Source organism: Bombyx mori, chromosome 16, assembly GCF_030269925.1.
Source record: "Bombyx mori chromosome 16, ASM3026992v2".
NCBI classification, from domain to species: Eukaryota; Metazoa; Arthropoda; class Insecta; order Lepidoptera; family Bombycidae; genus Bombyx; species Bombyx mori.
The window spans coordinates 6,203,709-6,231,089 of NC_085122.1; the positions used below are offsets into that span (position 1 = coordinate 6,203,709).

General features: G+C 38.4%; 1 protein-coding gene across 1 annotated transcript in view; it reads right to left on the minus strand.

Annotated features, from left to right (window-relative positions):
* The window catches only part of LOC101736052 (condensin complex subunit 3), a 35,748-nt gene that overhangs the window by 1,193 nt on the left and 7,174 nt on the right, over positions 1-27,381 (minus strand). The window contains exons 3-26 of the mRNA XM_004928823.5: positions 22,731-22,856; positions 21,807-21,955; positions 20,894-21,053; positions 20,170-20,351; positions 19,849-20,043; positions 18,521-18,681; positions 16,959-17,149; positions 14,038-14,136; positions 13,588-13,656; positions 12,925-13,053; positions 12,727-12,840; positions 11,252-11,432; positions 10,186-10,268; positions 9,760-9,877; positions 9,393-9,478; positions 7,364-7,483; positions 5,909-6,076; positions 5,226-5,316; positions 4,201-4,263; positions 3,364-3,471; positions 2,255-2,398; positions 1,728-1,889; positions 971-1,150; positions 460-581 (exon numbers count right to left, since the gene is read on the minus strand). Of these exons, the coding sequence (XP_004928880.1) occupies positions 460-581; positions 971-1,150; positions 1,728-1,889; positions 2,255-2,398; positions 3,364-3,471; positions 4,201-4,263; positions 5,226-5,316; positions 5,909-6,076; positions 7,364-7,483; positions 9,393-9,478; positions 9,760-9,877; positions 10,186-10,268; positions 11,252-11,432; positions 12,727-12,840; positions 12,925-13,053; positions 13,588-13,656; positions 14,038-14,136; positions 16,959-17,149; positions 18,521-18,681; positions 19,849-20,043; positions 20,170-20,351; positions 20,894-21,053; positions 21,807-21,955; positions 22,731-22,856 (3,201 nt within the window). The remainder of the gene's footprint in view (positions 1-459; positions 582-970; positions 1,151-1,727; positions 1,890-2,254; positions 2,399-3,363; positions 3,472-4,200; positions 4,264-5,225; positions 5,317-5,908; positions 6,077-7,363; positions 7,484-9,392; positions 9,479-9,759; positions 9,878-10,185; positions 10,269-11,251; positions 11,433-12,726; positions 12,841-12,924; positions 13,054-13,587; positions 13,657-14,037; positions 14,137-16,958; positions 17,150-18,520; positions 18,682-19,848; positions 20,044-20,169; positions 20,352-20,893; positions 21,054-21,806; positions 21,956-22,730; positions 22,857-27,381) is intronic.

Consider the following 27,381-nt stretch of genomic DNA (forward strand, 5'->3'; position numbering starts at 1 on the left):
ATAGTTTCGTTAAAGCAAGCCATACACTTGCGAGCGATCATGTTAGCATTCTCAGACAGCGCCCTCTGGTGCCCACCTTCTAGTAACATGTCGCCAGCTTTATTAATTGTTCCATTTAAAAAAAAAATTGAAAAAATTTAATATTCAACTAAAAAATTGATAATAAATTTTAATAAATTTGTTTTAAAAATAGTGTAAGAAAAAAAAAGTCTATTTTCTATAAACTTTCTATAAAAGCGTATTTTGTTAGTTTTTTCAAAGTATTATTTATTTTTCATTTTTTAGTTGAATTTGAATTTTTTTTAATTTTTTTTAAATATTGAAATGTCATCGGTCCTTAATAAGTATACCAAATTTCGAGTTAATCCGACGTTTTGAAGGGGGTCAAAATCACGTTCAAAGATTCCGTTACATACATACGTCTGAAGCTAATAAAAGCGTATTAAAAAGTCTTCTGACCATTTCCTTGTCGTAAACAATAGTGTGGAGTGTGGTATCGTCGAACGAGTCTTGGAGAGAGTCACGCGAGCTGCTCGCCGTACTACTGCGCCCCGACGAACGTGTTCCTGTTCTGACTTCTCCTGGAAAATATTTAAAGTTTTTTTTAAATTATGAAGTGACATATTAATTAAAAAAAAATATTGTTCATTAGTTAGTTCATTAGAGTTTATACAGATAATAAATGCTTAAATTTTTTGATAGTAATATAGATTAAGTTTATATTACATTATATTTGTTAATAATAAAAAACATAATATTATTATAACTTAAAAAATAATAATATTACAATTCCTTCACTAATTAATCGAAAGGAACTTCATTCCCGTGTCCTTTGACACCTCTCAATTTTTGTTGTTGCCTTGTTTGCAGACGGTCATACGGTGAGTACACTACCTGATGGTGAGTGGTTACTGTCGCTCATGGTCATCGATAATGCAGGGGGACAGTCGATTTATTTATTGAATTGTACCTTTTTTATTTTTTCGTTGAGTCCCATTCGATACGGTCGACTCGCGGCTGGAGGAGGAGTGCGCGGCGCGGGCGGAGCGCCGCACAGTCACGTTCGACACGTCCAGCTCAGCGGGCACGCTCGGCGGCGGAGAGGCCATCTTTGTTTTAGACTCTTTGTTTTTTTGAGCTTTGGATGAAACTGAAAATTTTTCGGTTAATGTGATTGTTTAATTTAAACTACTAAATACTAATAAATAAAAAGTTGACGGCAATTTACAGGCTATTTATCTGGCTTCAAACTAGGATTCCCGATACCATTGTTTTTCTTTTTTCTCCTTGAGAGGCTATTTCACCTTCGCCCTAACGTGTGTAGGTGAGCTCACGGGGCTCAAACCGGGAGTGTTGCTAACACTGGCTCTAGCAACAACAGTGCTTCGCAGAATCTACCACCGGATAGGAAAAGCGACCCACTGAGAAGATCCGGCGAGGAACTCTGCGGGCTGTGTCTATGGGCTAAATTAGTCTTCGAGCCCTTCGTCGCAAGCGACGGGTTCGCCTAGGACGGTGACCGGTGCTTGAGGTACCTATAAGCACCGTTAATGGATCGGGAGGATGCGTAATAATGCGTAATAAATCAATCAGGATACTTATAAAATCAATCCTCGGTCAGGCGCGCTAACTATTTCACTAGCGAGACCGCCAAACAGTAGTGTTTGCAACATAATCAGATGCGTGAATGGATAAAACACAAGCATATTTCGGTAACGGTATCTCACCTCTATCGACGTCCACCAGGGATCGCTGCGATCGACTTCGTTTGACACCCTTTTCAGTTTCTTCAGTTTTCTGTTTCGACTTTTTAGTGGTTTCTGTGACTTTCGCTTTATTGGCCGTTTCAATGGTAGACGATTTCTTCGCCGGCATCTTCTTTTTTGGTACTGTAAAACGTTTATTTGCATTTAATTTGATTTATACTTTACGAAAATGTTACAAAAGGCAAATACATATATGTATAAATGTATAATCATTGTAAACATTTTTTTTATGTCGGTCTGAAAACATTCTTAAATATACAGATAATTTTACTGTTTTATAAGGCGCTTGAGAGATTTATTGACCAATAGGCAATTGGAATAAAAGAAGGCAACACCAATATTAGACATTTTGTATTTACTATAAAATGGGCCATATGCTTCATAATGGCAGTTCAAAATAATTAATCAGCATATAATTTTCAGAAGTACTATTACTTTATACTAGATATTTAATTAACGAAATAAGAATATTAATTATAAATAAACACCTTTTGATATTTTAGCTTTCTTCACCGGAGATACTCCGCTGCTAGAATCCGACAATATATCTTTGGTATCTCGTATTGGAACAGATTCTGATTCGGTAGACTGTCTACTAGACTTTGTATTACTCTCTTCGGTTTGTGATTTTTCTGTAAACAATTTAGGTATAGAGTATGGTATGCTATACATCGACGAATATATTTAAATAATAACTATAATTTAGTCGAGTTAAGGCGGGACTACATAATACGCGACAAGATCCATTCATAAATTAAAGTGGTTATTCGTAAATCGTCAAACATAGAGTTTGCTTTTTAATTCAAAGGGAACTATAGAAAATCACTATCGTGAATATATACTATTAAAAAATACGATATAAATCTAATAAATGTAAATTTTTTTATTACAAAGCATCGTACGTTATACGGGATTCTATAAATCACTTTGTAAAAAAAAAAAAAAAAAATTTACACTGGATTTAATTAAAACTTATTCAATAATAATGAAATATAAAAGATTTAGTATTGTATGGATACAGTGATAGGCGCGAACGCGACGAAGGATGGAGACGAACTGATTGAGTGGAGCGGGAATGGCAATGAGGTATGGTGTAGATAAAGATATGATAAAGCTGATGCAGCAGGAATACGATAGGGTCTGCATATCTACGGTACTGAAGCCCAGATAGGACTTTTTGGCGGGAACGCGAGGAGTGAAATTGTGTGATTTGTTTTATTTTGTCTATTTAGTGTTTCTTCAGGTTTAAATGTGTAATGACGGTGGTTTACTGTTTAATATCTGTGAAAGTGCACAAAAGTGGGAAAATTAAACAAAGCCGCTGGACGTAACTTCTCGGGATCCTCCAAAAAGTCCACTGAAAAAATATCAGTAAATTGCCACCATTTTACCGAGATTATATTTCATCCCATATCATCTCATCTCATTTCATTTGATTTCATCCCAGTTGATTAATATCTCAAATTAATCATCTTCATTTCATTTCATCATTTTTCATAAAAATAATAATATAAATTAAAATAAGATATGACTTAAAGGTCTTAGTTACCAGGTCATAAAATTTCTTAAAAAAAAAGAAGCCGGTAACAGTACGCACCTTCTGGTATCTTACAGAAGATTTCAGTTGGAGACGTCTCATCGATTTCGTCTTCTTCCTCGACGGTTTCGTTGACGACCACGTGCGTACTGCGCGCTATCGGTTGTGCTGAAAGGTATTTTGTTTAAGGTAATTATTTATTTACAATTATTCGCAATTAATGATCGACACTGAAGCGCGATGTTGCTATGTTTACGTTAAGGCGTAAAGACCGCCCAGTACTTAACTATTAATATTTTTGCTGATCCTTCCGATAGTGTTCGACATTAGTTTTTTTTTAAATTTCTTTATCTATTAAGAACTTTTTGTTTTTTATGTTTTCGCATTTGAAACATAATACGCAGATAATTATTTAAAATAAAAGTGCCACATTAAATTAACAATTAAATAATAAATCGTAGTACCGATGTGGATGGATACTTGTGAATGTGCTAATAATAAATAGCCTTATCTACCCTATCGCTGTATTCAAATTGAACCACTATTTTCAGACAATATTAGACGAATAATACAAAGAAAAAAACTGAATTGAACAAAGTAAAAAAGAATATCATCATCTACAGTGTAATTAATGTAGAAATCAATTTAATATGGTCTATCAAAGATAACTCAAAAACGACTGCTCAGATCTAGATAAAATTTAAATAGGACCACATGAGAAGCGGCAGCTTTCACATAGAAAAAGAATAATCCAAAACGATTCACTCAAAAGCTGTGGGGCAACACAAATATAAATACGGCCGAATTGAGAAAATCCTTGTTTTTTTAGCTTTATAATAATATGAACCGTAAACTGTTATGCAATAGAGACTAATTTAAAAAAAAGTAAATTCTTACGTAACGACGTGGTGGCGCGACCCATCACCATCGTGTCATCCTGTAACGTTCCTTCCGCTATGCCTGCAATATTATATACTGGGTAAGCAACAGTGTTACAATTATGAGATTCTTGTACTCTCTATTTTCAGATGATTAAGGTTGAAATTAGCGCACCCATAGAAATATCATAGAATATTTCGTCAATACCTCGTCTGCGCTTCGAAGCAACTAAGGTTATTATTTAAAAAGGTAATAAATAATAAGCGCTTTATGTCCTGTATTAGTTAAGACATATTTAACGAGACTACATTAGATATAGGTAGTTACTAATTTCAATAATATTTAAGAGTTCTATTTTGTATCAACCAAGTTTACTGTCTGACAAGCTTGTCGGTACAATTTGGTATTGACATCAAAAGTATTGACAATTTTTGGTATACAAGAACAACAGAAGTGGGTAAACATTGAATATAGGTAATCGACAAACGGAAGATATTCTATCGAGCGGGTGAAGTTATTGGGTAAACTAACGGTCCGTGTGTTATTTGTTCGGGACTTCGCAATTTAGGTATCTGTCAAATATCTTCTGTTCAATAACAGCTACCGCTACAAATACTAATGACTTTTTGGCGGGAACGCGAGGAGTGAAGTTGTGTGATTTGTTTTATTTTGTCTATTTAGTGTTTCTTCGGGTTTAAATGTGTAATAATGGTGGTTTATTAACTGTTTAATATCCGTGAAAGTGCACAAATGTGGGAAAATTAAACAAAGCCGCTGGACGTAACTTCTCGGGATCCTCCAAAAAGTCCACTGAAAAAATCTTAGTAAATGATTGATTAGTGTTATCCCAATTGATTAGTGCCTCAAATTAATCATCTTAATTTCATTACACTCCGTAATATCATTTTTCATAAAAATATGAATAATATAAATTAAAATAAGACATGACTTAAAGGTCTCAGTTACCAGATCACAAAATCTCTTAAAAAAAGCTACAAATACTATATTATATTCTTACAAAAAGCAACCGCATTACAACTCACTCGAAATTTTGTGGAGACTGGCTCGTTCGGTAGCTTCCAAAGCGCCCAAGTAACGTGTTAAGTTTCGACACGATTGTTTATCGGGTAATTTCTGTGTTGGTAAAATAACATATTAAGTTACTTGTGCAGATATATTTTGATTTTTAATTAATTTACTGTCTTATATAAGTAGAAAAGTGAGCGAGATTTGTGATCCATTTGGAGGTAAAACGTATCATAAATTTGGAAAACGGTAATTTGTTCCGGTTAAAAGGGGTCGGCACAGCTTTTATTTATACAACAGATTTGAGGCTGACATTAATATCTGATCAATAAAAATATTAATTAAAAGCCCTGCGCCCATCCTAAGTTATTTCACCAGACCATTAATATACACGTACCATTTTTCAATACATTCGAAAATGTTGCCTGTTTTTTTTATTGCTTAGATGGGTGGACGAGCTCACAGCCCACCTAGTTAGTGTTAAGTGGTTACTGGAGCCCATAGACATCTACAACGTACCCACCTTGAGATATAAGTTCTAAGGTCGCATAGTTACAACGGCTGCCCCACCCTTCAAACCGAAACGCATTACGGCTTCACGGCAGAAATAGGCAGGGTGATGGTACCTACCCGTGCCGACTCAAAGGTTCTATCTACCACCAGTATAACGATACAAAGAAAAAAAAAAGTTGTCCGTTACCACGCAGAGGTCTCTGAGCGTGGCGGCGAGCTCGCTGGCGCGGCGTACGTCCCGCGGTGGCGCCAGTAGTGCGAGCACGCGGCACGCCAGCCCCGACTCCGGCGCCCCGCTCCGCCGCACCAGGTACTGACACAGCACCGTCGCCATGCCCGCCTGGCTGTCTTCCAACTGTTCAAATGGAAAAGCTTAGATTAATTACATACATAACATTTTTTTTATAATTATTATTATATTACATGTTTTTATAATTATTATTATATTACATTGTGTATTTGTATGTATATAGATATTTCACTGGATTAGTACACCGCGCGTAATTCATTTCCAAATGATTCTTGTCCGCCTAATGGTTGTCTGGAAGTAATCGCTTTTTGAGATAAAACTGCCAATTGTACTTTTTTGTATTTAATGTATTGCATTGTTTATTTCTTTTTTTGGTGTACAATAAAGAATACTCTCTCTCTCTTTATGCCAACCGTATCTCCCAGTACCGTCCTCAAATAAATAGCATAGTATACCTTACGATTTATATTTGTTGTTGCTATGCAATGCATTCGTTTTTTTTTATAAATTAACTCCAAGATTTGAGAGAAAAATTATAAAATTTGTTTAAAACAAAAGAATAATAATAATTTATCTTCCAAATTTGAAATTTCAAATCCACCCGTTTTCCTGCCAAATTCACAATCTCAAACGGTTTGGTATCATCTCCGATGTGGCCCGCTTATTTTAATCTAAAGTTTAATGTCTCATTTCCAATTTATATACAGTAGAATCCGGATATAAAGACCCTCAAAGGACCGGCGAAACTATGTCGTACTAACCGGATGACGTACAAAGCGGCAGAATTATTTCTTAAGTACATATGTTTATCCAACTCATGGAGCATGTAAAAATTTGCATGTCTAACTGTATAGCGAAAATTGCTTTCTTTTGTAGCAGAGGTACATTCACGGGTATTCCCCAGTCGCGCTGAAGCTCGAACCACTGGAGCAATGCCTTATCCACCGACTTATTTATTAAGTCCTTACACATTTGTATTTTAAAACATTGTTGATATTGTAGAATGAGATACGCCAAACTCCTTTGCGAGGGTTGCATTTGATTCACCGGCTTCTAATCTGAGTGAAGTTGGGGCGCCGAGGTATTGGTAGTTTATGTAAACAAAACATTGTGCGTCGTTTTAACCGGACGTATCATCATAATATTCATAATTAAGGGTCGCTATAAGCAGTTGGTCGCTTAAAACGGAGTCGCACTAAACGGTTATATTTTCTCAGTACCTAACTATGAAACCTAACTTGAGTAATCATGATCGTCGTTAAAAGCGGTTAGTCGTTATAAGCGAAGTCGTTGTATATGAATTCTACTGTATTATAATTTGTATTATACCAATTGTTATTTGTTGTTAATTGTATTATACAAATTATTTCCATTTCAATTGATCACACTCACTTCGTAATTAGTTTTGGTTAGCGACACAATGAATCTGACGACGGCTTCTTGGTCGATTTCTGATAGAGGAGAACTGGCTGGTGCGTTCGCCAGGGCGCGTATGGTGGGCAAAGTTGCTTTCTGTTAAATAAAAATAAAAAAGTCAACAAGCGTCACTAAACTATAAGGGTATTTATATTAATAATAGTGGTTACGTTTATTTGCGTCTTAGCTTCACACAAAAATTCAAGTTATTTTATATAATTGATATATATATACCTAGTCAGGTCATAAATTCTGTCACATGTTTAATGTAAAATAATTGAAACAAGTTTATTCATTATGTAACCATTCATATCCCAAAATGAACTTAACAAAACATAGATTCTTATGACACTAAAGTTTATTCAAAATGACCTCCGTGATTTTGAATACAGGCCTTCAATCTGCGCGGCCAGTCGTCTATCGCAGCACGAACGAGGTCCATGTCAATATCGGCGGCTGCCTTAATCAAGGATGTCTTGAGTGACTCCAAATTGGGATGAGGCTTTGAGCACGCCTTTTCCTCCAAGTGTTGCCATATGTTGTAATCTAACGGATTCAAATCTGGACTGGAGGAGGGCCAGTCTTCGTGCCGGATGAAGTCGATTTCACGCGCCGCCAGCCAGTCTTGTGTGCTCTTCGCTCTATGAGCTGGCGCCGAACCTTGTTGGAATACTCAGTGCCTGTTATTGAACATGGTATGAGAAACAGGTTCCACAAGGTTCGTCAGGACTGTATTTTGATACACAACTGCATTCGTTTTTACACCTTTCTCACAAAAATGTACCCCTGTTAAGCCCCAATAAGAAACTCCCAACCATACCATGAGCGAGGATGGAAAATGACCTCGTTGGACACGCGGAATACGGTTGCTCGCTTCTTCACTACTGTGTGCGTACACCTTATCATTTTGTTTGTTGTAGCTCTCTTGAACGGTAAAAATTTTTTCATCCGAAAAAAGAATTTCCCGATATTTTTTTCCCGCGTACCGCTTCAACAAAGCGCGGCATTTCTTCAGTCTCAGGTCCATTAGACGAGCATTCAAACGATGTCCTGTTTTTCTTCGATATGCCCGAAGCCCTAAGTCTTCATTTAACACCCTTTTCACCATGGTTCTGCTTAACCCCATCTGAAGGGCCAACAGTTTCTGCTTACGTTTGGGATTTCTTTGAATTCGCGCCTTCACAGCTTTTATCACTGCTGGAGTCCTAACAGACCGAGGGCGACCACTTCTTGACCTGTCATCTACACTAGAGTCTTCATTGTATCGTTTGATGGTACGATAAACGAATCTTTTGGTTATATTCAAATTTTTCAGTATGTTAAAAATTTGAATTGGCGCGTAACCGCAACGATGCAACGCAATAACTGCAACACGGTCTTCTTTAAGCGTCCACTCCATATTTAAAAATGAGTGAAAATTCTAAAAGTATACATTTTTATTTTCATGAACAATTCGAAATTCGAATTCAATAAACTTTTTTGTGGCCAGCATTCTAAAATAAGTTTTTACTGTGTGACAATACTTATGACCTGACTAGTTATATACCTTTATGTTTTGTATCACGCATTCATATTGTTCTAGAATCGAAGCTGAGCCATATGGTACAGTAGCCAGATACAGTAACTACTAGACCAATAAGGTAATTTAGTGTCAGTCTTATTGTCCATGGTAAGTTATACTATACTGATTACTATACTGATACATGATTTTATTCTCAATGGCATCGCAGTAACGGGTATTGGATCCTGAAGACCATAAATATGCAGTACTGTTGTAACAAGTCGAATCACAACAAACCCACCACTAATTTTAATTGAAATAAACAGAAAAAAATCGGTTATCTGTAAAGTCGGTTTACTGAACGTGACGTCATAAGAAAATACGCCTCAGAGCGAGGTAACGCCGCATAAGTCATGTTTTTTCGTGCGTGCAGCTGGCTCCATCGAATTATAAGACTTTGTCACGTCAAAAATACTACTTATTTTAATATGAAGTAAGTTATACCTGTATTTGTTCTTGAGCGCCATCAACGCACATTGGAAACGTTTGGAAGAACACCCCGATTGTTTGACGAAGCATATCTTCATCGACTATGGAACAATAAAAATAGTGTAGCTTTTATTTTTATTTTTTCTGTCACCAATACTATACCTGATTAGTTCATTTTTATTTTATTTTATGACCTGGTAACAGAGACCTTTAGGTCATAAATCTTATTTGGAAAATGTTCATTACTTTGGGCTGATTAGTTTAAAGTTCAAGTTCCGCAAAGAGCATAGCGAGATTCCACAATTTTCAAGAAATGTATTCTATATTCAAACTTTTTAAAATTTTGGAATTGAGGAATTGAGTAATTCAATCATAGACTTACCCGTAGCAGGGTTGAACCATAGCAACAGTAGTCTGCTAAGAATCGCCGGTGATTCTAAATGACCTAAGTGTAGAAGGCGGCACATCCCTTCCACTATAATCAATCTGTATGCGGCGCACTGTTTGAAAAAATATATTAAAGTAAGCTTGCACGTGTAGCTTGCGTGTTGTGTACTAATGTACAAGATGAAGCTTCACACAAAAATGAAGTTATTTTATAGAATTAATAATAATGTAATTGCAATTAATATTGTTTTAAGTCTTTATTAATGCTTATTTATTTGCGGTCTTTAGATAAATTAATGGGTCTTCATTTCTGATTTTATGTATCATTTCACATAATTAAAAACAAATCAGTTAATAATTGGGAATGTTGTCAATAACCTACATTACAAATAGTTCAAAAGAATACTAGAGATGAACTCACTGCGCTGTCCATAATCTTCAGAAGCAGTTCTATGACGGTGCTGTGATTCGGTGACATTGATATCGCTGACTCTGATATATTCCCTGCAACCATATTGAACCAACTTAATATATTGTTTACAGGCTTAAGCAGATAGACGGTTTAAGTTCCCTATAATATTAATGGTCTTATTTATATGACCATAAATTAGTTATAATTAGTAATTAGTTTAAGAGTCAATTATTACTAAGTTATTGCTACTTATATGAATTTGTTTTAGTAGGTTGTACAAAAACTGTTATGAACGGCATGTGTAATGTAATGATATGATGAAGCTTTTTTAATTTCTTAGATGGGGTGCGCGCAAAACATATTATAATAAAACACTGAAATTAAAATTTCAAATAATTTTAATACAGATCTTTTATATTCATCTAGTGCAATTGCCCTCTTTCATTATCAAATTGCCCCATTGTGGGGCGTGGGCTCCACGTTGGGAAACACCGATCTATATCTTTAATTATGACAATTGTAATAAAAAAAATTGCGGATTTCTATCTCAGTACAAGTCATTCGTAAACATTACTTAAGTGTTTTAATAGAAAAATCGTTACCTATTTACAAGATTCGAAAACTGGCATAGTCGCATTTCGATACGAGTACGACGGGACGTCTATTGATTGCGCTTTTTTATTGATTAATTGCAGTCTTTTACTGACCTATAGAGCTCCGATAACTCCCATTATAACACAGTAGTTTGAGCTTGTGCTATTATATTTACACATAGTGCGGTTGGATTTTGGCTTATATACTATTTCCATTGCTTTATTTTCTTGATGACAGTTATCCAGCAATCGTTTAGTTTCTTACACTTTGTAAAAAAATATCGGGTCTGTTATCGTGTTACGTTTATCGATAGCTCCCATCCCTATCAGTTTCTCCGACTTTGCTATGAGCTTGTACTTGCGTAAGCGTCATATTTTTATTAATTAATAATGTATACATAATGTAATAAAGATGCTCGCTCAAGTATCCACAGGAGCTGTCATTGAGAAAATACAGAAATGGAAATAATATAGCGACTAACCTTCGTCATCAATAGCATCTATATACGTGCTCCGTTTTCGTGAGGCATTCGCAGAGTCGGTGACGTCACAGGTCAGCTCCGTCGCTTCGTCCTCGAACACCTTAGCGCCGTGCACGCATAGTAAATCCACTATGCACTTCAGCACTGTCGATACGACGGTTTCGTTTGAAGTGTCTATCAACTGTGAAAGAAAACAATGTATTATTGGCGTCGATTTATTTATTTATTGCATAGATGGGTGGACGAGCTCACAGCCCACCTGGTGTTAAGTGGTTATCTACAACGTAAATGCCACTACCCACCTTGAGATATGAGCTCTAAGGTCTCAGTATAGTTACAATGGCTGCCCCACCCTTCAAACCGAAACGCATTACTGCTTTTCGGCAGAAATAGGCAGGGTGGTGGTACCTACCCGTGCGGACTCACAAGAGGTCCCACCACCAGTAACTACACAAATTATAATTTTGCGGGTTTGATTTTTATTACACGATTTATTCCTTCACCGTGAAAGTCAATCGTGAGCATTTGTTAAGTACGTATTTCATTAGAAAAATTTGTATCCGCCTGGGATTTGAACACCGGTGCATCGCTCAACACGAATGCACCGGACGCGACGTCATTTCCTTTAGGCCACGACGACATATACGTCCTGTAGAATCTATTTTTAGTTTGTCCTTACGAAATGAAGACAGTTTTTTTTTCGGTTTTCGCGATGCGTACTTTTTATTGTATTAAATACTTTTGCGGCTTTATTATTTTCGGATTTATTAAATTATTACATTTCATAAATAATTTCGGATTTATTATTTTCAAAATGTTTACAATTTAGGCTTAGGTTTATGAACAATTGATAACAAAAATAACTTCCTTTTCAATAAAAAATATTCATTTTTAATTATAACCCAAATTTAATTCATAGTTTTGCATTGACAATAAATTAGTTATATAATTCTGATAGTGAGCTATGAGAAATAAATCATTATAAGCAGTAGCGTGGCTATAATATTTCAGACCCGCGGCAAATTCATTAAACGAGCCACGTCAAATGAAAAATATTAATTTAATAAATCACTGAAGTTGTTGCTCAACAGTATTACTTATTATGTGTGCAGAATATGTATTTAGCAATTTTAATGTTCAAAAGCGTAGATATTACAAATTTATAATAAAATAAAAGGTTTCTAAAATCATTACTTACATCTTTGATTGATTTTAAGTATCTTTTTATAAAAGATAAATTTTATAAATTTATGATTTTAACGAATAATCGTTAAAATTTTATATTTTACTTGAAGCTCGTGGCTCCTCGGCCGTAGTCTTGTGATATTTTGCAAGTATAGCCAGGCAACAAGCTATAATCAAGACGCTAATTTGTTGCTAAATTGTTAAATTTGAATATAATTATTCATATATATAATTCATAATACAATTATTCATATATATATATAATTATTCAAATTTGTGTGTAAACTTACGTTTGCAAAGAAGAATGATTTGTTTTCTTTGGCGAATTCCTTGTCTAATATACCGAATAAAGCTACAGTCTCCAAAGCCGTTTCGATTATTTCGGGATTTTGAAAGATCTCGACCTATAGAAAATTTAAGACATTAGACTTTTTTTTTTAATTAGAAGTAATAAGTTTTTATTAGTGACGTTCAAAAAGTTATCTGACCTCCAACTCATTGAAGATCATTCTCAGCATCGGTGTGACGGTTTGCAGTTGTGGCGTGTCGAGGGCGCTGTTCAGTATCGTGAGGCATTTGTTCAGAGTCGCGGCATCCGACAGCTTCTCTCTTATCGTCTAAACAAATATTGTATTATTATTTAAATCGTCCTAAAATTTGTTTTTAATTTTATTGCTGTAAATACACTGGCTGGTTGGCCTTTCTAAACTTCAATGGTTGACTTCATAGCTTCAACGATGCTGCCATGCTGAGACATGAGTGAATATTCCCAATTATATAATGACGGCGGTGGTACATTGAGTGTTTCATTAAAATCAGATGTCAAAAAAATGTTATTGATAAAAAAAAATTGATTTACTTTTATACTGTTAGATGTTAGACGTTACATAGCAAATAAACATTATATAATATACTACTACATAATATAATATACACATATAATAATATAATATACAAAAATAGCTCTGTCTATCTGTTACGTTTTCACGTTCAAATCACTGAGCCGATTTCGACAAAATTCGATATGGAAATAGTTTGAGCCCTGCGAAATAATGTAGGCGATGATACGGAGGGACACCTAGTTTTATAACAAATCTTACTCTAACGAGCCGACCGACATATTTGTGTGAGATATTTTTAAGTTAGCTTACCGGTGCTGCTGGGGGAGGCGGCGTTGGTTGTATGTTCAATTCTTCCAGTTTCTTTTGTATGTCTTCTACCTAAAGCCAGAGTAACAATAAAACTAAATTAAAACATATTGAATAGAACTAGACAACGGTTCTGAAGCGAATCTGGGTAAATCTTTACTGTTTATGAATAAGGTGATGAAAGTTTTATTTATTTATTGCTTACATGGGCGGACGACCTCGCAGCCCACCTGGTGTTAAGTGGTTACTGGAGCCCATAGACATCTACAACGTAAATGCGTCACCCACCTTGAGATATAAGTTCTAAGTTCTTAGTATAGTTACGACGGCTGCCCCAACCTTCAGACTGAAATGCATTACTGCTTCACGGCTGAACTAGGCAGCGCGGTGGTACCTACCCGTGCGGACTCTCAAGAGGTCCTACCATCAATAAAGTTGTAGAAAATTAATTACCTTAGCCTTACACTGGGCCGCGAGGCTGTAGTTCTGATCTTTTACAGCTTCTTCCTGTGCTTCCATTGCCACGTTCAGTGAAACACGAAGTCTTGCTCGCTGTAAAATGTTAATTTGATAAAAACTAATCTGAATATCATATTTAGACAATTTTAGGTATTGTTACAGGCTGGGGTTCGGGATAAATAAAATTTCACCAAAGTACAACTTAAAAACTGTATACAACACTTAAAACACTGATGGCCATTTTCACCGACATTTAGGGATCTCTTAACTGCATTTAAGGAGCCCCTAATTAAAAATTCGTTTTCATCAACCTTTAGGTATCTCCTAAGTTCTTAAAAGGCTCCCTAAATTTAGGAACCCGATGTTTCGTTCCTTAACTGTCTCCTAAAACTAGAAGACAGTTTTATGTCTGCTGTCATCTTTTTCGATACATAACATTCAAAAGGTTTGAAAACGATTTCTACAATGGACGATGATTTAATCTATTTTTAGAAAGATTGGAAGCAGTTGAGTATTTACAGTTAGCTCCGTGATCCTAAAGTTAACTAAAGGTGATCCGTTTGCTGTTTTGCTTCGAGTAGTTCCCATTATAGACTGACTTCGTGCCATCTCTACAACGCTTTTATAGCCGATACCCTAGAATTATCGAGAATATTCCACACATCTCTAGTAGTAGTTTCCGCTATCTGACAATAGATGGCGTTGTACTTCTCGAGCGTTCTAGGTCCTTCGATATTCGTTCGACTATTCGACGATAGATGGTGTTATTCTTACCGGCGTAACAGTATATTTAGACCACTTGATTTTACATAATATAACTTATTTATTTATTGTAAGATATAAAACGCATAAATGTTGGCACAACTTAAAAAAAACTATGTTAGAATTTATAAAACTAATTAATTAAAAATTTACATATCTTGAGTCACATCACGACTCACAGCCGTACTATCGCATTAAACACAGCACTGCAGAGATTCATGTATATGAAGTCCAGCAGGCTTGCAATCATATTCAAAATGCTGATAATGAGCACAGGCTCATTTTCATTGGTCATTAGAGCTCTAAGGGCTCATTTTCATTGGTCGTTAGAACTCACATTCGGAGTACGGGAGATTTCATTTTAAGCATATGTCACAGGGCCAGCACGCCATAGCCGTTTTCATTAGTCAATAGATAGGGCCAGCTTGCCGATTGTTGGATATTCTTCACCGTGTATTTGTTTTGAAAGACTTTTACTGAGCATACGCAGCTGCTATTCATTTCGGTTTTTATATAAATCACTTGTTACATTTCATAAACATTGGGTAATCTCGATACGTTTCTACTACTTTTCACATTCGTAAACTGAGTCCTCGCTCCACGCTCGCTTTACACCCACCGATGAATTTCATTGGTTGTTAGGCCGTGTGCGGGGAATACCCGTACACCAACCGATGAATTTGTTACGCTGTGTGCAGGAAATACCCGCATGCTGTATATAGATCAAGATTGTATAGATTGCCTACTTTAATTAGTCGATAGCCCGTATTCGGGTACTCCCCGCACGCTGTATAACGACTGAATTAACGACCAATGATAATGAGCCTTACTGTATTAAATGTTCCATCGAGAAATATCGACCACACCAACTAGTAGAGAGGATTATTTGGGATAATTGCACAAGATTTCTGTACGATCTCAGAAATATTTTTTTCATTTCCCATTAAATCAAGGAATGAAACCCCTCTTTAATATGATGACGTTTGTGCTTTAAAGGTTTGGCCCTGTCCCTGGCATCCCCTATGTTCGGCAGCATAGAAATAAGAAAGTCTACTGATATAATAATATATTATAGAAATTCTACTGATATAATAATATATTATAGTTTTGGAAGGTAAATTGCCGAAGTTTCTTATCCGTAAAGTATTTGTTTTGAAATTCTATGAAATAGATAATAGTAACAACTTTATTCTATGTGTATAACGGCAGTGCCACTGTTCAAACTGGTACGCATTACTGCTTTGCGGCAGAATATACGGACATTATTGCGAGTTCCCGGTTGGTACCGCTACTCTGTCCAACTCTGCCAGCAATGACCGCGGTACGTTTCTAAAATAGGACATATTCTATTTAAATGCTATTTAATTCCTAATATTCATATGTGAAGTGAGTCGCGAATTCGTATCTAACGCAATACAACTAAAAATAATCCTTTTAGTGCTGAGCTCATTTTCACACATTTAGCAGAAATTGCTAAAGGATTTATGAAAAAAAAACCTTGCAAAAATGTTAACTTAACAAATCAATACTAAATTCACAGCAAAATAATTTTACATGGTTATTTATAAATGTTATCAACTTATTAAAAACGTTATGCATGCGCGCGCTAAGACACGTCCGTACAGGTCGATACCTAATACCTATAACCGAACTGCGCCAATATTCGGTATTTCGACGTTCTGCACTTTATACGCATTAATAGAGTCGATCTATCGACGGTTCGCACTCTAAGGGTTAATGAATAATTGAATATGCAATTTCGAAATGGGCACATGTCTGAAAAAATTTTCAGAGAATTTTCAGGAAATGAAAAAAACTGATTATTTTCTGAAGCAGTGTAAAATTTAAAATATTTACTTTTGAGATATATTTTAGTGTTAATTAGCAATTGAAAATTACTGGAATTATTATAAAATGGGTGCAGGTAAGCCTCATAACTAGATGTATATGAAAAAACGTATTTGACAAAATATGCAACATGTGCCCTTTTCGAAATTGCATATTCAATTACAGATTATACTAGATCATATATGTAGTTATTGTTATAGATTATATGACAGATTATACTAGATCCAAAATTTACATGAAGGATTATACTACCTATTCTATTAGTAATATTTATGAGGTGTAATTTTTTAACATTTTTAAAGTACCTGTAATTTCATTTCGTTAGTGTCAACGGCCGGTGGAGGTATAATAGGGGGCGCTTCCGTTTCCGGAGGATCCCGTAAGGCGGATATGACGCCGCTGATGACCTCCATGCGAGGAGACACTTCGGGCACGACCAGTTCTAAAGCTGCCACTAGTGCGCGGATCACGTCCGAACACAGTGGACCGTAGTCACCTGGAATAAATATGCTGTAGAAGCTAAGCATGGCCCGATGCGAAGGTCGCAGCTTTTAATATTGTTCTAGATGGGCAGTCAAACTACCGGCCCATTTGTTGTTAAGTAGTCGCCAAGTTAGTAGGCATTAATCACAACATGAGTATTCCTTATAGAGAAATAAGGTTCAAATAACATTTTTAATAGCGAACAAGAAAAAACATATCCATATTTTATACCTTGCTTTTAAAAAAGCTTTATATAACCATATGTAGCCAGTTCTAGCTTCATATTATGTATAACATGTGGCGAAAGATTATTAATACTTAGTTGCTATTAATAAGTTGTGTGATATGAGATCGAAGTATATTGTATAATATCAGCTCCAGCTCTCTCATACAAGACGCTTGAAAATACTTCACAACAGCACATCCATAGTATAAGGTCAACGAACTTCTCACGCGCCGAAGGTACTTATTGTATTCTATTGTACTAGTGGTAGGACCTCTTGTGAGGCGGCACGGGTGGTTACCACCACCCCACCTATTTCAGCCGTGAAGCAGTAATGCGTTTCGGTTTGAAGGGTGGGGCAGCCGTTGTAACTATACTTGAGACCTTAGATCTTATATGTCAAGGTGGTTGGCGCATTTAGTTTGTAGATGTCTATGAGCTCCAGTAACCACTTAACACCGGGTGGGCTGTGAGCTCGTCCACCTATCTAAGCAATAAAAAAAAAAGGTTCACTAAGCCTTTCACCCCTCGATTTATTAATGTGAATTTTCTTGGTGTTCGTCATGCTCATTAAAGAGCAGTTTAATAAATATGTATTAATAAAAATATATATGCATGCGTGTGTGCGTCAAATACACGGCAGTGTGTGTAATGTTTTTTTTATTGATTTAATGTAATTTACAGGCATAATTTAAAAAATATTAGCATTCTGCATCCTTCAAGTATCTATATATTAATACGTGAAGCAATAACTTTGTATCCCTTTTTACGAAAATTGCGCGAACGGAGGAGTATGAAATTTTCTACACTTATAGAGAATATAGAGAAGAAGTGCACAATGCTAATATTTTTTTAAAATAATGCATAAAAGATACATTAAATCAATAAAGAAAAAATTACACATACTACATACCATGTATTTGACGCACACACGCATGCATGCTATTTATTGTCAAACTTTTGTTCTTGACGTCTGTTGTCAAATTGAGATTAAATATTGTTTGTCTTTATTAACATTTTTTTATAGTGTAGCCTTCGCGAAATTTGTGATTATAGAAGTATAAAATACAATCATAATAGTTTACAAACTTACAATTCCAATTAATTATAGTCGAATACTGCGGGACCTCTAGTTAATATAGATTTACGATCTCGTCTCACCGGTGAGAACGTCAGTGACGAGTGCTTGAAGGGCGACCCGGCCCGCGGGGTCGGTCGCGTCGTATGCCCGCAGCAAGCTGCCCAGCTCGTGCAGCACGTACTGCCGCGTGCTGAACCCCACGGGGTCTTCGCTTTCAGACGGGCACGGTGATTCTACGATACTGAAACATTTCATTATTTGTACTTTTAGAAAACTGACAGCATCGGAGAACGCGAGGAGTGAAGTTGTGTGATTTGTTTTATTTTGTCTATTCAGTGTTTCTTCAGGTTTAAATGTGTAATAACGGTGGTTTATTATCTGTTTAATATCTGTGAAAGTGCACAAATGTGAAAAAATTAAACAAGGCCGCTGGACGTAACTTCTCGGGTTCCTCCAAAAAGTTCACTGAAAAAATCTCAGTAAATGACCACCATTATACTGAAATTATATTTCATCTCATTTCATTCAATTTCATCCCAGTTGATTAAATGTCTCAAATTAATCATCTTCATTTCATTTCATTTCACTCCATATTATCATTTTTTATAAAAATAAGAATAATAAATGAAAATAAGACATGACTTAAAGGTCTTAGTTACCAGGTCATAAAATCCCATAAAAAAAACTGACAGCATCAAACCTGCAACTACTAACGTGCTTCTTTATTAATACCTGATCGGTAACTCTGGCGGTTCCAAGCCCGGATGAGAAAAGAGGAGGGTTGAGTTGGAGTTAGAACTTTCGACCGTAAAACAGTCAACGCTGAATTTCTGGCGGCGGTTAATTATCAAAGCCAAATAAGGCTTCAGCGGCCTCGAAGAACTAAATATTTTCCAAAAGCACTGCCGTGGAATAAAGCGGGACCCCACCGCGTGCATTTTCACATGAAAGCCTTATGAGGTCACGACTCTCAGCATTGAGAATTATCGACGCAAGGAGGAGGGGATCAGTCTGTAGTAATAACCAGACCAGATATGCCAATTTAACTCATTTCTTAATTCACCTTGTTTTGGTAGCAAGGAGTGGTGTCACTATACTGCTTTTTGTACTAAAGTGTAATTGAGATTTCGAAACGCCTCGAGACGCGTGTCCCCAGTAGCTTATGAATGTGAACAATGTATGAGTAAATAATCCTTTATCGGACAATGTAATATCCGGCGCCCATCTTCAGTTTTGAAATCAAAGCACCAGTGTCGTTGTCCAAAGGGCTCTTCCGTTGAAATATACTGCTTTAGACTTTAGATTAAATGCAGACTCATATATACACTACAAGTGAATTTGTAGCTCATTTTCTAGTTTAATTCGAAAGCTCATGTATTTAGTTTCAATAATAAATATTTTTAATTACGCTCTTATATAGCCAGTGAGCACAACGAGGTCCGGCAGTATGGTCTCCAGGGTCTCGTCGTCGTCGATTTTCTGCAAGTGCTCGGTCAGGTGTCGCCAGTACCAAGCGGTTTCCTTGTTCAGCTTGTCCGCTGGTATTAATCGTAAATTCTTCTCTGTTGGTAACCATTCTAGAAGTTCCGAGATGGGAAGTCGCCTGTGCGTTAAAGAATATCGGTAAGTTTTTGAAAATATTTTGTTTTTATTTATTATTATTATGAAAGGCGTAAAGCGTTTATTTAACTATTTGATTAATTATAGGATAAATACTGAAGGTGCTTACTTAAACAAAGACTCCAGAAGTTTACCGGCTACGTATTGGGAGTCTTTGGCGTCGTGGGCATTGTCTAACCGTATAGCTTTTAGTAGATGTATGATGTTCCCTTGAAAGGAGCTTAGCCAGCTCGGAATCAATATTTCTTCAACAACGCGCCGAACTCGAACGGAACGCTCTGTTAGGCCGACCTTATAAAAAGTAGTAAAGTTTAATATTTAATTCATTCTTTTCATTTAGTTAAACAAGGATATGCAGGGAAATTTAGTGGTGGTCATTTAGTTCAGCGTCTTGGGGAGAAGGTATCACTTGCCTATTTCTGCCGTATATCAGTAATGCCGTATAAAAGTAATTTGCTTCGGTTTGAAGGGTTGGGCGGCCGTTGAACTATAAAAACATATCTCAAGGTGGGTGGCGGCGTTTACATTCCTGTCTATGCACTCCAACAACCATTTAACAATAAGCGGAGCGTGAGCTCGTTCATCCATCTAAGCAAATCAAAAATGCACTATGACCTTGTAAAGTATAATAATATACAGGACATCTTTATCTTCATACTGGAATGTGTTTTTCTTTCACGACAGTAATAAATAGTAAAAAAAATGGATGGCATGTGGGAAAAAATATTGAGAAAAATACCAATATCTATTATAATGTGACATCCTGTATCCCTTCTTAAATTAACTTGTATATCAATGATATTGTTAAGAATACGGGTATTTATATTATTTACCTTTAGTGTCAAAACCCTTTGTCTAACGCGAAGCTGTGTTACATTTAGTGCTGCTATATACAAGAATGCAGCACGTCGTACGGCCTCATCGACGTCACACAGACGTTCTAACACAAATGGTACGTTTCGAGTGCATTTGGCTATTGACATGACTACAGCTCTGCAAAATAAAGATTTAAAGAATAAATTGCAGAATAAATTAAAGAATAACTGGTGGTAGGGTTCTGTGTAGAAGCCCGCCCGGGTTGGTACCACCGTCCTGTCTATTTCTGCCGCAAAACAGTAATACTGTGTTCCGGTCTGAAGGACAGGATAGCCGGTGTAACATATATAAGGCTGCCCATCCAGGCCAGGATAGGCAGCGCATCTGAGTCACTGATGTAGTTTGGATGTCTATGGGCGACGGTTATCGTTTCCCATCAGATGAGCCGTAAGCTCGTCTGTCTATCGAAAGCAATAAAAAAAGAAAAAAAAAATTATATAAATAATATTATGTTGTGTGTGTATGTATTCATGCATGCATAGTTCAATAGTTTTATTTGTCACCAAGTATATTAACTACCAAGTATATTAATACTAATATATAAATAACTAGCAACCCGCCCTCGCTTCGCTTCGGAAATTATAATTTATTATTGATTTCTCCACTATTTAATGGATGTTATTATACATTCCTCTTCAATCACTCTATCTATTAAAAAAAAACCGCATCAAAATCCGTTGCATAGTTTTAAAGATTAAAACATACATAGGGACAAATATAGGGACAGAGAAAGCGACCTTGTTATATACTATGTAGTGATATGTTGTGTGTGTATGCATGCATACATAGTTCAATAGTTTTATTTGTCATTAAGTATATTAACCACCAATACTAATTATATTACTTTTAATTTTAAATTTATCAACCAACCTTCTTACTGAAGAGCTAGGGTCACAGCTCATGTGAAAACGGTAGGCTCTGGTGACTTCATCGTCGGGCTCCATTGGGTTTTGTAGACGTTGAAGAGCCAAAGCAGCGCGGCAACGTACTGCCCCACGAGTGTCTTGAAGCCTTTGCATCTGACCAAAATGAGAAATTTCAGAGTTTACTTTAACCCATTAGCTACTGGTATTTATAGATAAATGTGTTAATCTAAACGCAAGATAAAGTTGTAAAAATATATATTACTAGCGACCCGCCCTTGCTTCGCTTCGGAAACATTAAAACACACATGAAACCAAAAAAATTAAATAATTTTTTTTTTAAAAAAGTAGCCTATGTTCATCAGGGACAATGTCGGCTTCTAATGGAAAAATATTTTTTCAAATCGGTCCAGTAGTTTCGGAGCCTATTCGAAACAAACAAACAAACAAATCTTTCCTCTTTATAATATTAGTATAGACATAGAGTTAAAAAAAAAGTTTTAAACTGGCATTCCTTGTACGGATTCATATTCACCGATGGACAAATTGTGTGCCCACACAGGTAGGCACCACCATTCTACCCATATTTACCATGAAGCATCTTCGACTCAAGAGCAAAGCTTTGACAGCCATTACACAATATGATTGAAAATTTTAATTGCATTTTGCTAAGTGGTTGATCTCTATGGGCTCTGGAAGTTTCATAATATTCTATATGGACTTTTACTTTGTTCATCCATTTAAGCAATAATAAATTTAAATAAATAATATAAATTTTCTTTTCTTTTCAGCTTTAGTTTTTTCTTTTTAGCTTTTCAGTTTCACTTTCAATTGGATCATGTGGAAATCAAAATCAATGAATAAATATGATTCTAGTTATCAGGTAGCTTTCCATAATGGAGATACAATGTAGGCACAAGAGAAGACTCACCTGTGACGCAAGAAGCTTATCACACAAATCATCATCAAGAGAAGCATCTTCACCAAGAGCAGCTAATACGGCTGCCAGCAACTGACTGGCTCTATACCTGACAGATTGTCCAGAAACACATTGACACTGAAATTACAGGAATAAAAGATTATGGAGGGAACTTGAGCTGATTTAGATTGTTGTTCATTTTCTTTTAAGTGATTTTTTTTTAAATTGTTGTACACAGTCATTAGCTTCCTGATTTCAGATGAGAAACTTCTAGATGAGACCAGGTATGGCAACTTGAAAATGGTAAATTGTATTGCATTCAAGAACTACCACCCCCCATCCCATGAACTGAACCAAAAATAAGTGCATAGTATTACGGTTTTACATAACAATAAAACCGATATTATGTGCCGAGAAGGAAAACATACAGCATTGTATTATGAAGAAGCCGTGTGTACTTAGCTTAAGTTCCTTGTCTATACCGTTCCTTGTCTATACTCAACCATAGACTGTCAATGTAGTTCCATCTTTAGCCGCCAGGCGTGGCCAGCAAGTATAAGAGAGCGCAGCCGTCTTTCGTCCTCATAGTCTTCACCAGGAAGAAATTCCTGCAATGCTGTATGTTTTCCTTCTCGGCACATAATATCGGTTTTATTGTTATGTAAAACCGTAATATTGATGTGCCTCTGGAAAACATACAGCATTGTATTATGAAGACGTGTTTGTTATCTGCTGTTGAAAGTGGTTTATGCACAACGCTATGATGAAAAAGGTAGCACAATAATAAAATTGAAAGGCGCAATAATGGTGTTCATCTAATTAAATTGAAAGAACACAACTTTTATGATAACACAATTATTAAAATTATTTATAAGTTTGAACTAAACATACTGTAAACATTTTAAATCAAGATGGAGTAAATGTTTTGAAAAAAGAATCGTGACGATCTTTGGGAAGCTCTATCATTCGACAATAGTGATTGTAAAAAGTTTTGGATGATTTCCAATTGCCTCGAGAAAGTATTTCGTCCATTGGTTCATTATCAAACCATATCAAAGAGGCAACTGCTGATCTACAGCTGCCTGGAGTTGCGTTGATGCCACTGTCTCGTAAAACTGAGCGAACCCAGTTTCCAATTACGGTGCGTGATGCCGTTTTAGTGGTACCACACACAGTAACAAAAAGATTGCTTGACTTAGCTTCAGATCTTCTAGGCATCATTTTTTGTATAAGAGTCCTTACTAATGTTACTGGACATATATTTTTGTTTTCGTGCTTAGAAAGCATCCATGCCGATTGTCGTCGAAAATGAGTGTCTGTTTTTGACCCAAAGGCTGGTATCAGAAAGAGGTTTTCTCCAGTCCGCTAGAGGCACCCGTCACGCGCGGACGTGCTCATCGACCACTCGATCGCCCGGCCTTTGTTCGCCCGGCTTTTGTTAGCCCGGCCATTGTTCGCGCGGCCTGTGTTCGTGGTACATCTGCCGACTAAGTGCTCTTCCTGGAAGTTTTTATTTGTTTTGTTTCCTTTTGTTATTTCTGTGTTCGTGGTACATCTGCCGACAAACTGTCTTCCTGGAAGTGTTTAATTGTTTTGTTTCTTTTTGTTATTTCCGTTTTGTTGTGATTTTTCTTTGTCCTGCAGTAATCGTGCCGCATCGCCACCTGTGTTCAATAGAACCGCTCAGGTCCGAGAAGTTGGGGCCTCGCCGCAAGGCGAGTGTTTTCTAAGACCCAGGGTAGCCCCACCTGGGCACGTAGACATCATGGACGCTGTATTTGCGGAATTTCTCCGGCTTCGCTACCCAAAGCTCACTTCCGAGTTTCAGGCCTTCAAGGCCGATCACACTGCGAGCCCTCTCGTGGACTCCACCGAGCTCGCTGCTCCTGCGTCGCCTGTACCTGCGTGCAAAGCTTCTGCATCGAGCACCGCAGCCTCCGTCGTGCCTGCCGTTCCCGCGTCGCCTATACTGGCGAGTAAAACTGCTGCGTCGTCCGCCGTGGTCACCGTTCCAGCAGCGCGATCATCCGCGGCCTCCGTCGCGCCGTCCAAAACACCTACTCGTAGGTCACCTGCGCCCGCCTCCTCGTCCTCCGACTCTGACTCGGAGATGGAGGTCGACCTCGCTCCCGCCTCATCGACGGATGGATTCACCCTGGTGCAAAAGGGTAAGAAGCGTGCCGCGGAGTCTCGAGCTCCCGCGGCCGCTAAAATTAGCAAAGCCGCGAACGCGTCGCGCCCCCGCCCTCAGACTCCCGTTGCGCCTCCAGCCCGTGCCACTCCGTCGCCGCGTCCGGTGGCACAAAATAAAGCCCAGACCCCTCCCCCGGTAATCCTTCAAGAGAAGGCAGCTTGGGAACGAGTTTCCCTGGCCCTTAAGGCCAAAAATATCAATTTTACGAATGCCCGTAACCTCGCGAACGGCATTCAAATTAAGGTTCGAACATCCGACGACCATAGGGCCCTCTCTTCTTACCTCCGTAAGGAGCGTATAAGTTTCCACACATATACGCTCCAGGAGGAGCGCGAACTCCGTGCCGTTATACGTGGCATCCCTAAAGAGTTGGATGCCGAGCTCGTCAAGGCCGACCTTCTCGAACAAGGCCTACCGGTTAACTCCGTACACCGCATGCACACAGGCCGCGGAAGGGAGCCATATAATATGGTTCTCGTCGCCTTCCAGCCTACCCCCGAGGGTAAGCAAATATTCAACATCCGAACGGTCTGTAGCCTTTCCGGAATCGCAGTCGAAACCCCACACAAGAAAGGCACACCTAGCCAGTGCCATAACTGCCAATTATACGGGCATTCTTCCCGTAACTGTCACGCGCGCCCCCGATGCGTCAAGTGCTTAGGCGATCACGCCACGGCCCTATGCACTCGCGATCAAAAAACCGCGACAGAACCGCCTAGCTGCGTCCTGTGTCGAACACAGGGTCACCCCGCAAATTACCGCGGATGCCCCCGAGCCCCGAAAATAAATCGCCGCGTCGCCCGCCAAAACCGCCTCCGAGCTTCCGGCCCAGACATCAAAGCCTCGGCACCCTCTGTGTCGCAGGCTAAGCCAGCGTTCGTTCCGGCGCCGGTGCCCAGTGTCTCGGCCTGGGCGAAACCGCTGCCGTACATGAACACGGCTACAACTCCCTCCTCCGCGATTCGTCCCGCCCCCGCGACTCGTCCCTCTCCCGCGACTTGCCCTCCGACCGCGTCCGACAATCTCGCTTTAGCGATCGACTTCTTTCAGTCGATCAACTTTGAGCGCGTTAACGCTTTGGGCGACGCCATTCGCTCTGCCTCCACTGCACAACACTTTATCGCCGTTGTGCAAGAATACGCCGACGTATACGCGTCATTAAATACGTACGTCCTCCCCTCACTCCGCCGGTAATCAATGGCGTATATAAGTAGAATAAAGCCCCTATCCGTAACGATAGGATTTTTTAACGCTTACAGTCTCGCAAATCAGCGTGATCAGGTTTCTGACTTTTTGCGTGACCATCAAATTGATATCTTTTTAGTGCAGGAGACCCTACTTAAGCCCGCGCGCCGTGACCCTAAAATCGCGAACTATAACATGGTCAGGAACGACAGGCTCTCTGCTCGTGGTGGTGGTACCGTCATTTACTATAGAAGAGCCCTGCATTGCGTCTCACTCGATCCTCCCGCGCTCGCTAATATCGAAGCATCAGTGTGCCGAATCTCACTGACGGGACACGCGCCGATCGTTATCGCGTCCGTTTATCTTCCACCGGATAAGATCGTTCTAAGCAGTGATATCGAGGCGCTGCTCGGCATGGGGAGCTCTGTCATTCTGGCGGGCGACCTAAATTGTAAACACATTAGGTGGAACTCACACACCACAACCCCGAATGGCAGGCGGCTTGACGCGTTAGTCGATAATCTCGCCTTCGATATCGTCGCTCCGCTAATCCCGACTCACTACCCGCTAAATATCGCGCATCGCCCGGATATACTCGACATAGCGTTATTAAAAAACGTAACTCTGCGCTTACACTCGATCGAAGTAGTTTCAGAGTTAGATTCAGACCACCGTCCCGTCGTTATGAAGCTCGGTCGCGCTCCCGATTCCGTTCCCGTCACGAGGACTGTGGTGGATTGGCACACGCTGGGCATCAGCCTGGCTGAATCTGATCCACCATCGCTACCGTTTAGCCCGGACTCTACCCCGTCTCCTCAGGATACCGCTGAAGCCATAGACATCTTAACGTCACACATCACCTCGACATTAGACAGGTCATCGAAACAAGTTGTAGCGGAGGACTTCCTTCACCGCTTCAAATTGTCCGACGATATTAGGGAACTCCTTAGAGCTAAGAACGCCTCGATACGCGCCTACGACAGGTATCCTACCGCGGAAAATCGTATTCGAATGCGTGCCCTACAACGCGACGTAAAGTCTCGCATCGCCGAAGTCCGAGATGCCAGATGGTCTGATTTCTTAGAAGGACTCGCGCCCTCCCAAAGGTCTTACTACCGCTTAGCTCGTACTCTCAAATCGGATACGGTAGTAACTATGCCCCCCCTCGTAGGCCCCTCAGGCCGACTCACGGCGTTCGATGATGACGAAAAAGCAGAGCTGCTGGCCGATACATTGCAAACCCAGTGCACGCCCAGCACTCAATCCGTGGACCCTGTGCATGTA